The 12,507-nt window shown below is 38.8% G+C and overlaps 1 protein-coding gene across 1 annotated transcript in view; it reads left to right on the forward strand.

Moving 5' to 3' along the window:
* Positions 1–12,507, forward strand: part of LOC149788861 (uncharacterized) — a 45,800-nt gene that overhangs the window by 5,275 nt on the left and 28,018 nt on the right. Inside the window, exons 2-4 of the mRNA XM_089973556.1 lie at positions 2,996–3,562; positions 5,850–5,953; positions 11,218–11,466. Coding sequence (XP_089829682.1) covers positions 2,996–3,562; positions 5,850–5,953; positions 11,218–11,466 — 920 coding nt within the window. The remainder of the gene's footprint in view (positions 1–2,995; positions 3,563–5,849; positions 5,954–11,217; positions 11,467–12,507) is intronic.

The following is a 12,507-nucleotide window of genomic DNA, read 5'->3' on the forward strand; positions in this document are numbered from 1 at the left end:
TCTCACTGTCTGTCAACGTGGGGAAGAATGACAACACAGCTTGCTCACCCCGTGGGCTCCCTTTGATCTTAGACCAACAATTAACATGTAGGCATTAGTTGTGTGATCTGTTGCCTTGCTGATTCAAGTTCTGGGTCTCTGGCTGGTCATGTAACATTGCGTAAGAGATTAACACTAGCCTGTGGCAGTCTTTAGACATTAAACACATGGCCGCGGTACTGTTTCAAAACAGGTAGATTATAGTTTATGCTTGACTTTATAGCTGGGGCTTAGCAAACGTGACAGTCCAAAATAAATATATATATATATATATATATATATATATATATATATTGCTTTGCTTCCATTTCTCACTACAGTAGTCCCCCTCTTGAACGGCCACCCGCTCCTTACGGCCAGAATCCGTTGGCACCGACGAGTTTGTGTTCAAAAGTACCCCTCGCGAAAGGCCACCCGGCTAACGCGACCAGCGGCCAGCATATTAGTGCAAAATCATAAAATTTACCCCTCACAAGCGGCCGCATTTTATTTGAATATGTATCCAGAACCAGTATTGTATTCATAACGTGTGTTAAGTAATCCGATTTCTGTTTCCCCATGTCAGGTTTTCGTTACTGAAAGAAGTGTCGAGTCAAGTACATTTACCACTAAGGTTAATATTATATCATTTACGCCTCACGAGAAGCCAAATTTTAATCGATACAAAAGGGTACGTACATGTAATCCAATTAGCCTTACTGCTGTGTTATCATAAGATGTCCGGTTTAGTCACTCTGATAATTGTTAAGAATACAATTATTGAACAGTAGAAACAGCTGAGAAGTGGCAGTATCGATGTACAATACCCAGGTCAGCAGGAAAATGGTTTAATAGCCTTTATGGCTTCCCTTAGTAAGATGTTGAGCTTGTTCACTTTGGTAATCAGTGGCTATTACTACTGACAATATTTGTCAAAATTACGAATCCTAGCGGCCGCGAGGTCAAATGGGCGTGATGTTAATGGTACATATCGAAGCCGTTTTGGCTTCTCTCATCTAGTTTCAAGAAATGTATAAAAACATTAGGGTACCAGACTGCGACTAACGAATCACGTGACAAGATCACTTCCTTTAAAAACACACGGCAATTTGTTTAGATGCATACAAAATTGTTTTATCAGTATTGTAGTTGGCAACATGAATAACTTACTGCAAAAAGATCAACATGTCATCGAGGAAAATAAAAATTCTCAGTTTAGAGGAGAACGTGAAAGTAATTCAACTGACGGGGGGGGGGGGGGGGGCGCGTGGCGTCAAGGATCCTTGCAAAAAACTAACGTCGGGAAGACTCAGATAAACAATATCGTGAAAGATAATGAAACAATTCTGCAGAAGTGGAAAGGTGAAATGGACGGAGAAAGGAAGATTGTTTGAGCCAGGAGACGTTTGAATCCTGATTTGAAAGACAAGAAAAAGCAAAAATTTTGTCAGTTGAACTGGGATATGACGACTTTACCGCAAGTAACGGATGGTTGCACAGATTTCAAGTGCGACACAGCATCAAGTGTTCTGTCATTAGCGGCGAATCAGCTGATGTTAATAATGAAGTTGTCGAAGACTGGAACAAAAGACTAAACGATATATGCAGGGGATATGACAGCAAGGATATTTTTAATGTGATGAGACTGGTTTGTTTTTTAGATTGTTACCAACAAAGTGACGTGATGTGAACTGTAACATAATTATAAAGACAGTGTTAAAACTCTATCAATGGTTATTCATAGCATTCTTTTGCAAATGATGACAAAGTTTGTTTTTCGTTTATTTCACATAATGCATGTAATTTTTTAATTAAAATATTAAATATTTAAAATTAAATGTACTTGTGACTTTTTCATATGTATTTACTATTCGCATTTGTCATCCCCCTCTAGAAAGGCCACCCGCATTATAAGGCCACTTCCCTGCTGCATTAGGGGTGGCCTTATAAGAGGGGGACTACTGTATTTAGCTGAAACTTCCCCCTGTTCTGTCCTAAAGAAGATGTCACTTCTCACTGAAATTTAAGTCTAGCTTGGTTCTTGTGTATAATATGTTCCCTTAGGTCTGATAAGGTGTGGGACTTTTATCTTCCTCATTGGTAGAGCTGTCTCCATTCCATGAAGGGTTCTAGGGCTCATCTAGATGTAGGGAAGTTACCAGCTTTTGTAATGGATGGGGTCCATGTCTCCGTATGGGGCATGGGCATTTAATTCCAGCAAGGCAGGATCACTCACAATTTCTGGGGGAAGGAAGATGCAATATTTTATAAATGAGGGATCCTTGGCACTTCCCATTAGTGAAGTTGCCACCTGCCAGTAGCAAGTAGTCCTCCTGATGTAGGGTAATCTTTTTGCTTAGTCGGCCAATTACAGATGGAGCAAATCTCCTTTGTCCGACTCGGGTTCCATAAATAGAAATTCCCTCATTAGGTTATCATCTCTGATTGTCTCATTGATAATGGCCATAGACAGTTGATCAAGTAGTGTGCACCAATCATGTACCAGATAGTGGGCACCGGGTTATGCATGAAAAATATGTCAGTTATGATTTACCATGTGCAAGGACAGAGAGCTGAGGCGACCTTTAGATTTACGTTTGACAATATTTCTGATGATTCCAACTGTAATAGACAAGAAAATTTAGAACTGTATATATAAGCAAGAAAGAACTTTATGACAACTTGATGAAAGGAAAGCTTGAGTAAATTTGTGAATGCAACTGTTTTGATTCAGAATTTTAGAATGATAAATTTTTAAGGCTAATTTGTTAGTGCAAATTGTGACAATTGCCTGAAAAGTCCCCTTGCCTCAAAAGATATGAGTAAAGTTTTGTGGATTTGAAGTATATAGATTGAAGATTTATAATAATAATAATAATAATAATGAGTGTTTAGTCTATGATAATTATACTGTTTGATAGTAGAATGTCCTTCCAGAGGGCACCTGTGTCAGTGCAGTTTGCTTTCTACTTTTCAGATTCTGATCAATTGTCCACACTTCAGCGTCTGAATAAGCTTTTATCTGGACCAGATCAGAAACCAGATGCCAGCCAGGAACAAGATGGTAGCGTGGAGGTTATCAATCAGAAAGAGATAACTTCTGAAATAGATGCCACTAAAAGCAGTGGTATGTCAACCACATCAGCGTCAGACCAAGAAGTTCAATCCTCCACTCAATTATCTATTACGAAGGGGGATGGGATACACGATGTGGAGCCTTTAGACAAAGAGACAGGCATTGTTGCTGTTCCACCAAGTGATGCAAAGTCCAGTAAGAGTGAGAAGAAGAAGGATGCAATGATGGAAATCCTTCATTTGGTCAATGAAAATGCGGACAAGCTAGTGAAGGATATAGAGAAATATGCCTCATTGTCAATATGGGACTTTGCAGGTCAATACACTTTCTATACTACTCATCAAATGTTTCTCACGTGTCGAGCAATTTATCTCTTGGTCATCGATCTCAGTCAACAAATCACAGATCTCATTCAAGATGACCAATGTTTCCTAGATGCACATGGGATCAAACTGTGTCAAGTTCATGGTAAGTACAGTATTTTTAGACAGGAGAGAGAAGAGATTGGAAGTATTTGGCAACAGAGTTAACATAAGAAAGTGTTCTTAAAAATCTGTACATAAAAGATACATATAGCTGTTCTCTTAAGGAGCCAATATGCCAGCCTTAGAAATTAGATATTGGTATAATTTTTAAAATGGAATAAGAAAGCTCTCAAGTTCAAAAAGATCAAGATTATCTTTAACAATACTGCTGAAAACAAACAAAAAGTTAAATGGGAGTAGATTACAAACAAAATCATATTCATAACTCAGAGGGGATAAGCAGAGAAAATCATGAAACTAACAATAGAGTTTTACAACAAAACTCCTCCAAACCAAACTATGATGATAAAGTACAATTATAAGTATGGTTGACATCAGTAAATTGTGTTAAAATAAATGTGACATTCAGCGTTTATATGGTAGAATTCTGAGATAAGAAGGAAATAAATAATTAAAACAATTGCCCAGCTTTATTGATAATTACCAGTAACATTACAACAAGCCAAAGAAGCTAAACATAGATGACAATTACAGCAAGAGCCCCAACCAACCAAACAATTGCAAGCTCCCCCAAAGAAACATTTAATGTTTCTTCTGAGGTCTATATGTAACTCTATATGTGTCATATATATTGGGACATCATATTTGTTAGGACACCATAACTTAATATTAAGTAATTTTTTTGTGCACTGTATATTCTGGGGCACATCTTTTATTTCGAGTTGAAAGTTGTGGGACACATTTTAAGTCATTCGAAAAATACGTGTAAGAAAATGCACTCGAACTTAAATTTGATCAGATGATAAAGATTAAACTTTGTACCTGAGATTAAACTCTTTAACCCGCCGCATCATCACCTCATCTTCCCAACCCTTCTCCTGCACACGTATAATCCATCCTTCAGTGCATGAATATGTTAGCATCCTCAGACTGTTAACAATTATTATTGGAGGCAACAAATCTGCTGCAGAAACTGCAAGGAATAAGTTAGATTTTGTTTATCTGCAGCAGTCACGCGAATTCTCACAATTTTAACCCCCTTTCTCATTAACATTCCATCCAAGAATGAGATCACAGTACACTTTAGTTTCATCCATGTTTAATTATCATATTGTCGGCAAAATCATCTTCGTCTCTTCTGGCCCTCACAAGAAAAAGAAGAATAAATATCAATTAATTATTTTATCTGTTTTATTGCTGCGTGTAGTTGGGGGAACAGGTGCAAATTCAACACAAATTTATTTCATTTCTTAAGCCTTGGGATATATGACCCAGGTGAAAACAATTTCACCATAATTTCTGTGATAGGAAAAGAATATTATTTTATTGTGTCCCATATATACGGTAAATATGGTACATTATTTTTCGGGGTTAAAATTTGCTATATAAACATTATCACATACTAGGTACAATTTTCCTATAGTATGTGCTTTTCATATTTTTTATATGACTGCATGTTAAAAAATCTATTTCTATGATTATAATTGGTCCAAATAGCCATTTCTGTGATTATAATTGGTCCAAATTGTCAGCATTCTCTTATACAGATTGGCCAAGACCATATGACATTTTTCATTACACTGCCTTTTGGAACTTTTTTGTTTTTACTATTATTAGGAACATTTTGGCAGCCATTTTTCAACTTGATTCCTCAAATTGTCGAGAAATGGTTATGTCTGTCAGAATAAGGCCATTTGACCCCAACAGTGGATTGTTTCATCATATATAGCAATACGGTCGAAGGCTCGCAAAAGCTGGACATTATTGAACTTGTTTTGTTGTTGTTGTTGTTGTGGGGTTTAACACCATTTTTCAGCACATGATAGGCTATACATGGCAGCCATTATTAAAGGTGGAGGAAGAACCTGGGAAATCAATGAAAAGAACCACCGACCCTCGAGAAGCTACTGGCACGTTTTCTCACATACCCACATTGGCCGAATCCATTGAACTTGTATCATACATTCAGTATTAAACAGATTTGTGGACACTTAGATCTGTGGATACTTGCCAAAAGTGGTTAACAGAACCGTGGATACTTACCAGGAAATGAATTTTTAATTGTAGCTTTGAATACTTAGTATAATATGTTGAATTTGTTGAAATGTAAAATATATACACTAATACAGTGACAGAATCAGAACTGTTTTATATTTGATTGTTTTGTCATCCAGATAAATTATTATTATTTTTTATTATTATTATTATGATTATTATTATTATTATTCACCCGATACAATTATACACAAAGTAATTTCGTTTCTTTTCAGACCTGATTCAGATTTGGATGAACTCCGTACATTCCATTATACCATCACCTGAAGCCATCATTCCCATGATTTTGGTTGGCACACATGTGGATAAGCTTTCAGAGGTATACTAGCTGGGATTTAATTGTTAAGGTTCATTTTAAAGATTGTATTCAGTTTTAAGTTATATCCTCTGACCAGGCTTGTGCTAAAGTTCATTTAAAGATTGTATTCAATTTAAGTTATTTCCTGTGACCAGGCTTGTGTTAAAGTTCATTTAAAGATTGTATTCAATTTAAGTTATTTCCTATGACCAGGCTTGTGTTAAAGTTCATTTAAAGATTGTATAAGTTATTTCCTCTGACCTGGCTTGTGTTAAAGTTCATTTTAAAGATTGTATTCAGTTTAAGTTATTTCCTATGACCAGTCTTGTGTTAAAGTTTATTTAAAGATTGTATTCAATTTAAGTTATTTCCTATGACCAGGCTAGGGGATCAGATCAGCATCCAATCCATTTTCATATTATGCCAAGGAATTCCTATGGGACGTGGGTCCATCCACCTCAGAGGCCTTGGTCATATATGCCTCTTTGGGCTTTTGGATCTTGCCCTCCTAACATTGGCATTACTATGGCTTGTGCCCTACCATCTCCTCATCATCAGGTGGAAACCATTTGGAAGGCTAGAGGCATTCTTCCATGACTGACAGATGTTCTCTTCTATTGCTAACTCATTGTACTCCTTCATCTCCTACTCACTGTATTGCAGTGTGTTCCTATACCCTCTTCACCTCCTAGTGACTTAAAGATACCTACAGTGTGTTCCTATGCCCTCTTCACCTCCTAGTGACTTAATGATACCTACAGTGTGTTCCTATGCCCTCTTCACTTCCTAGGGATTTAATGATACCTACAGTGTGTTCCTATGCCCTCTTCATTTCCTAGGGATTTAATGATACTTACAGTGTGTTCCTATGCCCTCTTCACTTCCTAGGGATTTAATGAAACCTACAGTGTCTTCCTATGCCCTCTTCACCTCCTACCCTCGTCACCTTCTAGGGATTTAATGATACCAACAGTGTGTTCATATGCCCTCTTCACCTCCTAGTGACTTAAAGATACCTACAGTGTGTTCCTATGCCCTCTTCACTTCCTAGTGACTTAATGATACCTACAGTGTGTTCCTATGCCCTCTTCACTTCCTAGGGATTTAATGATACCTACAGTGTGTTCCTATGCCCTCTTCACTTCCTAGGGATTTAATGATACTTACAGTGTGTTCCTATGCCCTCTTCACTTCCTAGGGATTTAATGAAACCTACAGTGTCTTCCTATGCCCTCTTCACCTCCTAGCCTCGTCACCTTCTAGGGATTTAATGATACCAACAGTGTGTTCATATGCCCTCTTCACCTCCTAGTGACCTAAAGATACCTACAGTGTGTTCATATGCCCTCTTCAACTCCTAGTGACTTAAAGATACCTACAGTGTGTTCCTATGCCCTCTTCACTTCCTAGGGATTTAATGATACCATATTTTCTTCCATGACTGACATATGTTCTCATCTATGCTAACTCATTCTACTCCTTCAGCTCCTACTCACAGTGTTGCAGTGTTCCTATGCCCTCTTCACTTCCTAGCCTCGTCACCTTCTAGGGATTTAATGATACCAACAGTGTGTTCATATGCCCTCTTCACCTCCTAGTGACTTAAAGATACCTACAGTGTGTTCATATGCCCTCTTCAACTCCTAGTGACTTAATGATACCCACAGTGTTCCTATGCCCTCTTCACCTCCTAGTGATTTAATAATACCTACAGTGTCTTCCTATGCCCTCTTCACCTCCTAGTGATGTAATGATACCCACATTGTCTTCCTATGCCCTCTTCATTTCCTAGTGACTTAATGATACCTACAGTGTCTTCCTATGCCCTCTTCACCTCCTAGTGATTTAATGATACCTACAGTGTCTTCCTATGCCCTCTTCACCTCCTAGTGATTTAATGATACCTACAGTGTGTTCCTATGCCCTCCTCATTTCCTAGGTACTTAATGATAACTACAGTGTCTTCCTATGCCCTCTTCACCTCCTAGTGATTTAATGATACCTACAGTGTCTTCCTATGCCCTCTTCACCTCCTAGCCTCATCACCTCCTAGGGATTTAATGATACCTACAGTGTCTTCCTATGCCTTCTTCACCTCCTAGGGATTTAATGATACCTACAGTGTCTTGCTACGCCCTCTTCACCTCCTAGCCTCGTCACCTTCTAGGGATTTAATGATACCTACAGTGTGTTCATATGCCCTCTTCACCTCCTAGGATTTAATGATACCTACAGTGTCTTCCTCTGCCCTCTTCACCTCCTAGCCTCTTCACCTTCTAGGGATTTAATGATACCGACAGTGTGTTCATATGCCCTCTTCACCTCCTAGGGATTGAATTATACCAACAGTGTGTTCATATGCCCTCTTCACCTCCTAGAGATTTAATGATACCTACAGTGTGTTCCTATACACTGTTCACCTCCTAGGGATTTAATGATACCTACAGTGTGTTCCTATACACTCTTCACCTCCTAGGGATTTGATGATACCTACATACTCTCCAGCTCAGAGTGTCCTCCAAGATGCAATCACCATTTTAGTAGACTCTAATGAGTTTGACATGGAGGATACGCTATTGATGCCTGCTCTTAATCCTGTTCCTTCATCTATCTTAGATGTTGAAGAGAAGATATGGTATTTTGACATGGCAATAAAGGAAGTATATCACCTCTCCAGTTGCTGTAAATACCAATTTTCCAGTATTTTGATGTTTGGCCAGTCCCATCATCAGGATCTGTACCACTGTTGGTCAGTGGTAATTGATTTGGGACCTTTTGCCCAACCTCAAGAAATAGGAACTCACTCCATAACAAGACTTTGTTTACATGGGGATGAATTTCTTAACAAACTAGAACTTAGAGTTCCACTGGATCAGATAGATCAAATCCTGGCTCTTTTAGAGATGCTGCGAGAAAAAACTTGTTTGATTGACTATACTTGTCCCTTCTGGAACCTTGATTGCCACTGCAGACTAGGTTCTATTATGACATCTTCATGTGTGACCTCTACAGTCTTTCCTTCTCGGGGCCCTGAGTGGCCGAGTGGTCTAAAGCACTCACCGTTACGGATCACTGCCATCTCACCTCTGTCTGCATCAGTTTGAGTCTCGGTTTCAGCTAATGTGGTTATGCGAGAAAGCTTGCTAGTAGCTTCTCGTGGGTCGGTGGTTCTTTCCGGGGGTTTTCCGGGTTCTTCCTCCACCATTAATACTGGCCGCCATGTATGGCCTATCTTGTGCTGAAAAATGGCGTTAAACCCTACAACAACAACAACTTTCCTTCTCGTTAGTTGGAAAGTCTCTATCAACACTGATTTTCCTAGGACCAACATTTCATCACCATTTGCAGTACATGCACCCGAACCCAACTCCTATTTGTTCACCAATGCAGCTGATTCCAGTTGGGGCACACATTTAGAACCAGAGAGCATAATTCTACAGGGACTTTGTACCCCTTCTAAATCGTCTCTCCACATAAACAACCTAGAAAATAAGGCTGTTTACCCAGCTTGACAAGGGTGCATTGTCAGAGTAAGGAGTCGATGTGTTGTAGCTTATCTCTAATATCAAGGAGGTTCACATGTCCCTTCTCTTTGTGTGGAAGTCTGGAGCTTCCTGCCTTGAGCCACCTCGAAGAATATTATGCTCAGAGTTTGGCATATTCGAGGATGAAGAACAGTTTTCCAGAACTGGCAGAGCCAGTCTGACAGAATGGACTCTTCACCACTCTGTTAAAGTCCCTTTTCTCGCTGTGTGGTAGGCCTCTATAGTTGATCTATCTCAACGAAAGACTTTTACTTTTATCCTGTAGCTGATGAAGGAGCAATAGCAGTGGATGCGTTCATTATCCAGTGGGACTGGCTATTCACTTATGCCTTTCTACCCTTCTGACTGATTCCTCAAGTTCTGCAAAAAGTCACAGCTTCCACTGCTCAGATCATTCTCCTAGAACCCCCTATGGCCTCAGTGCTCATGATTTAGTGATTTCCAAGACCTGTTGATCGCTCTACCTAGGTCTCTCTCGGGAGGGATCTTCTATCCCAAGCGATCTCTCTGCAGAATAATTTTTCAGGCTAAGTTGCCAGTTGCATCATTCAGGCCAGGAGAGTTTCTACATCCAAGGTCTATGATGCCAGATGAAGAATCTTCTCTGATTGGTGCTGTAGGAAACATGTTGATTATAGCTGCCCCCCTATAAATTCTATTGCTGATTTCTTTCTGTTTCTCTTTGAGGACAAAATATGCTCTGTATCCACTATCAAAGGATGGAGAGCTGCCATCTAATATAGACTTAAATTTTCTCAAGGCAGAGAAGTTGGTTTGGATCTGCATTTTATCAATCTTACTAAGATTTTAGAGCTGTAGAAATCTGACTCATACTCTCTTATGCCTAGCTGTAATATTTCTAGTGTTTTTTGGTCGTTAACCAAAACTGCATATGAATCATTGAGTGAGGCTTCTTTTCAGGATTTCACTCTAAAGACTGTTTCTACTTGTCCTTGCCTCAACGTGATGATGAAGTGTGAACCATGTATCTTTGATGTTTTTATTAATGCTTCCAAAACGCATCCAAAGAAGACTTTTGTTTAAATAAAGGATGACATTTTCTCATTAATACTGTCTTATACCATTGCCTGTTTTGTTCCATATTTGGTGTAAAAATAGAAAAAATCAGGCCAGCAGAAGTAATCAAAATAAATTTGTTAAAAAAGTTATTGTATTATTCGACTTTTATTTTATGAATGTTGCTCTTTAGATCTCATCAACAAAAACTGATAATTTTTCAGCTAATTGGCAGATTTAAATATTTGCTTAGAAGAAAACCTTCTATATAGCTGTGGAACATGTTTCCTCATGGAGCTATAAACTTTCAACTGCAACTGGACTTGATCATTCTCAAGGTGTGAAGTATGATGGACTTTTGTGTGAAAGAAGAAAAACAGGCTTCCCAGAGTTAAATATTAAATGCATAATAGTATAAGATATCTCTAAGTTTGGCAATGCAATTGTGAAGATCATTTTAGAGCTAACCACCCTACAAAAGACCAATTATCCATAGCCATTATAACGATCATTTCAGAGGAAAAATATCTCCAGAAAATGACACTCAATGTTATACATTTATGTATTGCCTACAGAAACATAGCATACCAAAAAAGAATCATGTATTAGATCCTTTTTAAAAAGAAATATTTTTGGTTCTTATAGAATGTCGTGCTTTGAATTAAACTCTCTTACTGTCTTACTGTATGCAAAACCTCTACATTCAATTTATTTTATTTACAGAAATCTCAAAAAGAAGCCATTGACAAGTACTTTATTGAACTCCGGTACATGTTGAGAGAAAAGCCAACCATACGTCACCTGATAGATGATATTGCCATCGATAACACCCAGCCGGACCCCATGCTGGACGAGTTGAAAAGAAGAATTTTTGAACTTTCATCACAGCAGCCTCATTGGGGGGAGGAAAAACCTGCCCGATGGCTTCCCTTAGAACAAGCGATCATGACACTAAAAGCTTCTGGTTCCAAGGTGCGGTTATCAGAAAATCTTCTGACAAATTTATACACATGTTAAATGTTGAAGCGTAGAAGTGTGCAATGTTTTTACCCATCCACCCATACACATATCAGTTGCCTTTTTCATTTCTGTACTATGATTTCAATTTAAAATGATATATCTTTACCGAACTTTGCAGATGGCTTGCATTTGGGGTAAGTCTACATAATTTAGAGTCAAAAGGTCTAAAGTCAAGGTCTCTGCAACTGAATAATGAAAAATTGTTTTTGTACTTAAACACTTTAGTTTAATAGCAATAATACATTATATGTTAATATTTCATTGCTTTTCAGTTCCGATATGCTATTGTCCCAGACAAATCTAAGTAGTCCCTCTCACAATTGAAAGGAACGTGATCCTAGTGTAATTTATTTGCCATAGCTAGCAGAATAAATTTCTTTTCCCTTTACTTGGACTCCTGCATGAGTACATGTTTGTCAAGTCATGAAACAAAATGTGCCTTTGTTGTTCTTAAAATCTATTTTGTACAGTCATGTCTTTCTTGTATTAATTGGGTCATTCTCTCCACATTCCTTGCTAATTTTAAAAGGTTAGCCCTTATCTTTACCAGAGTGATGATGGGCCATTTAGCCACGCCTCAGACCTTAGTGTCTTCACCAGGTTGATGGGGGCCCATTTAGTCATGCCTCAGACCTTAGTGTCTTCACAAGGTTGATGGGGGCCCATTTAGTCATGCCTCAGACCTTAGTGTCTTCACCAGGTTGATGGGGGCCTGTTTAGTCATGTTTCAGACCTTAGTGTCTTCACCAGGTTGATGGGGGCTCATTTAGGCATGCCTCAGACCTTAGTGTCTTCACCAGGTTGATGGGGGCCCATTTAGTCATGCCTCAGGCCTTAGTGTCTTCACCAGGTTGATGGGGGCCTGTTTAGTCATGTCTCAGACCTTAGTGTCTTCACCAGGTTGATGGGGGCCCATTCAGGCATGCCTCAGACCTTAGTGTCTTCACCAGGTTGATGGGGGCCTGTTTAGTCATGTCTCACACCTTAGTGTCT

The sequence above is a fragment of the Sinohyriopsis cumingii genome, chromosome 11 (genome assembly GCF_028554795.1).
Source record: "Sinohyriopsis cumingii isolate HCF-2022 chromosome 11, ASM2855479v2, whole genome shotgun sequence".
Taxonomy (NCBI): Eukaryota; Metazoa; Mollusca; class Bivalvia; order Unionida; family Unionidae; genus Sinohyriopsis; species Sinohyriopsis cumingii.